Consider the following 6081-nt stretch of genomic DNA (forward strand, 5'->3'; position numbering starts at 1 on the left):
ATGGTGGGGTATTGACTGTACCTACAAAGGCTGTTTAGGTATATTATATTAACGCATTTTCTTTTTAAACGATCCAGATTCAATTCAATGTAAAACCTTAATTGTTGATCTTAGTCAATATATAACAATTCCTACGCAAATTCATGCATGAGGAAAATATGATTATTAGTTAAAACATTTATTTGCACTTTTGTTCCGCGCAGTTTCATTCTGATGTTATCACTACGATGGACCATATAAGTACTTACATAAAACATGGTTGTTTTAATTTTTTCCTGTGGTTTGTGGTCCATTACTGATGTTGTGGTGATCGTGACTCATACTTCAGTGCAGTGCGAGATAATGCATTTGTAACATTAATGACATTGGTCCCGTAATGTTAAAAGTAACCATAAAAAAAACGAGTAATGGTTGATATTATAGGTTTTAAGGTCATGTGTCCGATTTGAATTCAGTATATTTAGAAACTTAGATAGGTATTTAAGAGAAATCGACCTTTCTATAAGCCTATATAATAATATAAGATATTTTTGGAGATGCGCTTGTTTGGAAACTTATGTTGTCGCAAGACACTGCATGTTTTTTAATAATGATGAATAATTAGAACGTAATTTTTACTGCAGGTGGACACCAAGAACCCTACGTCGGTTGATTCAAGCTGATTCCGAAACTCCTACAGAAAACCAAACAAATGGTAAGACTTACCTTAGATAGCTTCGCTCTACACTCCAGAGAAATCGATGTTTAATCCAATTGCATTGTTTATTTATATCTCAGGGTCTGGCGAAGGGACGAGGTTGGACACAACGTTTGCGTCCATCACGTCAAACGGCATCGAGACCTCCGCCATTGCCCCTGACAGCCCTCCAACCCTGAAAGAAGATGCTGAACAGGAACCCTCTATCAGTGAGGTAATGTTACTCTTATATTGGTACCTACGACTGAGATAGGGTAAACTCAACACCTACTCATCTCCCTATCACCGTTTTTCACAGGGTCCGCTTAACTAACCTGAAGATTGGACAGGTCCGGTTTTTTACAGAAGCGACTGCCTGTCTAACATTCCAACCCGCGAAAGGATATCCAGCCCAATACAGAATAGGCCACATACCTCCGAAAATGCATTTCTCGGAAATGTTGGTTTCCTTGCGATGTTTTCCTTTACCGCTGAGCACGTGACAGTCATTTATGATCCAAACATGAATTACTTACAAAACAAATTCGAAAATCATTGGTTTAGGCCTGTGCTGGATTCGAGGCTGCGACCTCAAAGTGAGAGGCAACCGTTCTACCAACTTGGACTACTACAGCTCCCAACACCTACTGACATTCTAAAAAACTACTAAAATCATAATAAACTAGAAATAAATCACGCCTGTAATCCTTAACCTGAGGAACTCAGTCACAATTACACATAAAAACATATACATATATATTTATTTCGAGAAACAAGAGTTAGTAAGCTTCCATAAGACAAACTATTACTATATTTGATATTGAAGTTAATAATGTAAGTCAGTTTGGTCCGGCTTGCTTTTAAAACGGGGAGCACCGGTGCTGGACTTACGCCAATGAGAGTTATTATGCAAGTTTCACCACCACAGTTGGCTTGACCGTTATTACGTTCCATAGTACGTTACGTTCGTTAGGTCTCCCATAATACCAGCGCCGCGGCCCGTGCTAAGCACGTGTCACGGCATTATGCTGAGGGAGATCCTTTTTTTATTTTGGGCGCCTCCATTGTGTAATTACTTGTCTTCTTGTCTTTGTTTTTTTTTTAATTTTTGTAATTTAAGTTTGTAAATGTGGAAATACATATTTTCTTTCTTTCTTTCTTTATAGACAGCGAAACGGCTTACCTAAAACCTTGGTCTAACGAAAGCTCGGTGAAGCGTGGGTGCTCAGTTATCTTGCGATGGATGTACCTCTGACTAGCCCTGTTGGAAATAGTCGTGAACTTATGGTATTGAAGTTCTAAGATGAATACTTATGGTCTATACGGTGACAGATTTAACCAGAGTTTTACTATGCGACGGACAAGAACAGCTGAACAAATTCTCTCAGTCTAACAGTGATGAACGACATTTGGAAGATCGAGTGAGGTTCGGCAGAGTTCAGTGAAATGAAAGCTAAAGAGTTCAAATATTAATGATAATGTTTCCAGTGCACGGTATGGCGGGAGTACGCACGCGCATGCGGGTGGTGGGGCGTGGCGTACTGCGCAGCCGCGGTGACGGCGCAGGCGCTGGGGCTGGCGGCCGACTGCTGGCTCACGTACACCACCTCTAGGAACGCCAGGGAGCCGCTTAATGATGACCAGGTTGGTAGGCTATTCATACACTTGAGGAGATGGCTTGATCAGAATGTTTTTGTTGCAGGTTTTTTCTTGCAAAAGAGGCATATGGATTAGCTATTCGCCTGAACACCTACACCAACCCTCTGGACGAAACGTATTTACTTAAAGCCTGTATTGTTTGTAGATGTGGTACAGCGTGTGCGTGTACGCGTTCTGGTGCGCACTGGGCGCATGCGCGATGCTGGCGTGCGGCGTGGCGGGCGCGGGCGCGGGCGCGGCGGCGCGGCGCGCGCTGCACGAGCGGCTGCTGCACGCCGTGCTGCGCGCGCCGCTGCAGCTGCGCCCGCAGCCCGGCCACATGATGTACCGGTTCTCTGCTGACGTGCTCGTCATTGACAAGGTTGCTACGTTTTATTACTTAAAGAAAGAAATACATTATTTATCGTAAAAGGACGCCGCACTCAATAACAATACAAATAAATACTTAAGTACATCAATGTACAAAAACATCAGACTCAAACATACACAAATTGACAATTAAAATAGAAAAACAATGACGCTGGTCGGAATGATCATATGGTGGTGGTAGGCGTCCTCAATAAATGGACCTCATTCAGTACAAGCCTATGCATACTTATCTAAATTGGGTGTGATGATGTCGATAATAATTTAAGTAGAGTTATGATCATGCTTTAATTATTCGCCGCCGCCGCAAGTTCGGCCATAAAGTTAAGGACGTTTGACTACCTACTGTACTACAATACTTTATTAATGATTCTGAAGCAGTAAATCGTTATTAACTACCAACGTTCTAATTGTTTAGAAACTTCCGACGGCGATGAGCCGGTGGGTGCAGTTAGCGCTTGTATGCAGTGCGGCGCTGCTGGTGAACGCAGTGGCCGCGCCCTGGAGTCTGCTGGCGTTACTGCCCGCACTCGCACTGTATCTGACGCTGCAGAGCGTCTACCTGACAAACGCGAGGTGCGTATGTCGCGGTACCGATAGGGTTCCATGAGCGATTTTTGGAATGCTCAAGTCTTTATATGCACCCTGCCAGTTCAAACTTCACTTCTTGCATCCCGCTCCGGGAGGTCCCGTGTAATAAATCGTGACAACATGAACCATTGGTTTATTGCAGTCGATCGACCCTATTTAGGTGCTCAAACTATTTCTATTTTACTCCTGTTTAAAACTGTGAGTTGTGTACCTGTTTCAGAGAATTGCAATGTGCGGAGGCGCGCAGCGCGGCGGGCGTGGTGTCGCTGTGCGCCGAGACCAGCGCGGGCGCGGGCACGGTGCGAGCCGGCCGCCTGCAGCCGCGCATGCGCGCCGCCTTCCTGCGCAGGCTCGATCACAATCATAACGCGTTGCTGCTTCTTAATGCCTCTAATAGGTGGCTTGGTCTTACTTTAGTAAGTTTTCATTTTCAGTTCTCTTCTTTAGGTTCTATAGCATAGTTTTCAGAATAGATGAAACTCACTTATTCACTGAATCCTCAAACTGTTGTTAATGTTCATTGCACACAAAAATATAACAATGGCGAGCACAGAACAAAGATAATAAGGTCTTTTTTATTTTTGGCAAGGAGAGTAATAGTGAAAAGAAACATTCTTTGTTAACTTGGTAGAGTTCAGTCATCCAAAATTGACATGGCGTTCCCCACAGGACTTAGTAGGAGCGGGCAGCGTGTGCGTGTGTGTGGGCGTGGCGCTGTGCGGGGGCGGCGGCGAGGGCGGCGCGGTGGCGGGGCTGGCGGGCGCGTACTCGCTGCTGGTGCCCGCGTACCTCGCGCACCTGGCCAAGGCGCGCGCCGACCTGCAGCTGCAGCTGGCTGCGGTAGAACGACTGCTCGTCGACGCTAACGCCCCGCAGGAGGATTACCGGGATGATTGTTAGTGTTATTCTCATTAATTTCAAAACTGTCCCTACAAACAATTCAGGTGCGCCGAACTAGTTGGTGTTCTTAGAACAGTAACAACTTGTCAAGATGAGATATAGAGTAAATGCTTTTATTAAATTGAATTACCCACAAAATTTTACGTAAGAACACCGATTAAACCGATTTAGATAAATTATGATTTGGAGAGTTTGAAACTCAGGGAAGTATAAAAAAAGATTACATTTTTATAATCATAATCGATTTCCCCGCTAACCTTACAGCAGAAGTAACAAAGTGATGTTTCCTTCCTACCTTCTATAAGTTCTTAAATTGATTGTTGGGAAGGTGAGAGGACCTATTGTTAATTTTGTGTTTTAGGCCCACTGCCAGCGGGCTGGCAAAGAGACGGCAAGATTGAGTTCGACAACGTGAGCGTCCAGCACGAACCCAGCACGCCAGTCGTGCTCAACAATATTAGCTTCTCTGTAGCTCCTGGAGAAAAGGTAACGTGCCCTAATAATCACTTGCTCTAATAGTGTCCGTAATAAGTCTGTATGTACACCATTATGTTTTCTAATTTCCAAAATCCAGTGTAGCAAATACCCTTAAAAAATACGTTAACATCTTTTTGTTGTAAATATTCGCTTTCAATTTCCACAGGTCGCCGTCTGCGGCCGTAGCGGAAGCGGCAAGTCGACTCTCCTGTTGTCTTGCGTCGGTGCAACCACGATACGTTCCGGCCGGGTGCTCATAGATGGCGCTGACGCGTCGCGCGTGCCGCTGCGAGCTCTAAGACATCGCGTCGTGGTTTTACCGCAAGAACCTGTCATGTTCTCTGGAACGCTGAGAGAGAACTTGGATCCTCTGGCCGTCCATACTGATGAGGAAATCTGGGCGAGTCTAAGAGCCGTGGGGCTGTACGAGTTCGTGACTGCACAGCATGCTGGGTTAGGTATGGTATCAAGTTCACTAGAACCAAGAAAAATGAAAATCTTTTGATATTGTTTGGGGGTCTAACGCTAGATTTTAAGTCCTTTCTAAAAGGCCCTGGACCGAATCGATTTTGTGAAGGAAGAGTGTTGCGGAGATTTTGGTGAAACGGGCTCGAAGACATTGCAAAGGCGGACCGACCTCACCAAAGGACAATGCTCGAAATGTACTTACGGACATAAAATTCAAATCAGTATAAGTAACACCGATTGAATCCATGGAGTTTAGAAGTTGTGTATCAAAATGATTGTGTTATGGTGTGTGGCGTGTCCCCCCAGAGTGCGTGGTGGGGCGGTGGTGGCGCGGCGGCTGCGGCTGGAGCGTGGGGCGCGCGGCGCGGGCGTGCGCGGCGCGGGCGGCGCTGCACGCGCGGCTGGCGGCGGCGCTGCTGCTGGACGAGCCGGGCGCCGCGCTCGACGCGCCCGCCGACCGCGCGCTGCTGGCAGCGCTGCGGGCCGCGCACCCCCACACCACCGTGCTCACGGTGGCCGTGAGTACCTTGTTATATTGCTGCAGCAACACGTTGCCTTCTACGCATGATAAACGCGCCTTTACCTTCGTTATGTGGGTGGCGTTTCCACTTTCTCTTATGGGTTGTTGTAAGATCAACAACCGACCTCGTCAACCGTGATGTCAGGGTTACTATTGAGCCGCCATAGGCTCCTGGTATGGCTCAACCGAGACCGACCACTGAACGTGCCGTCCGAAATACGGATCTTACTTTTGGACAATTGGGTGACCAGTCTGCAATGACCTAACCAATTTAGGAATCACAAACTGAATTAGGTTTTTTCGAACTTGGGGGCCTCCGGATCGTGAGCCCAACGCTCAACCACTGTTACATAGATCCCTCGGATTTCCGAGTAAGTTCAGACAGATAGTCATCAGCAACCGGGTGAAACATTCCTCAAATGTT

At 46.2% G+C, this 6081-nt stretch overlaps 1 protein-coding gene across 1 annotated transcript in view; it reads left to right on the top strand.

Moving 5' to 3' along the window:
• LOC126367603 (ATP-binding cassette sub-family C member 3) overlaps positions 1-6081 on the top strand; it is a 29522-nt gene that overhangs the window by 22044 nt on the left and 1397 nt on the right. Inside the window, exons 16-25 of the mRNA XM_050011197.1 lie at positions 624-694; positions 778-911; positions 2165-2320; positions 2481-2696; positions 3120-3277; positions 3513-3708; positions 3962-4187; positions 4554-4678; positions 4836-5127; positions 5444-5655. Coding sequence (XP_049867154.1) covers positions 624-694; positions 778-911; positions 2165-2320; positions 2481-2696; positions 3120-3277; positions 3513-3708; positions 3962-4187; positions 4554-4678; positions 4836-5127; positions 5444-5655 — 1786 coding nt within the window. The remainder of the gene's footprint in view (positions 1-623; positions 695-777; positions 912-2164; positions 2321-2480; positions 2697-3119; positions 3278-3512; positions 3709-3961; positions 4188-4553; positions 4679-4835; positions 5128-5443; positions 5656-6081) is intronic.

The sequence above is a fragment of the Pectinophora gossypiella genome, chromosome 6 (genome assembly GCF_024362695.1).
Source record: "Pectinophora gossypiella chromosome 6, ilPecGoss1.1, whole genome shotgun sequence".
Lineage (NCBI taxonomy): Eukaryota > Metazoa > Arthropoda > Insecta > Lepidoptera > Gelechiidae > Pectinophora > Pectinophora gossypiella.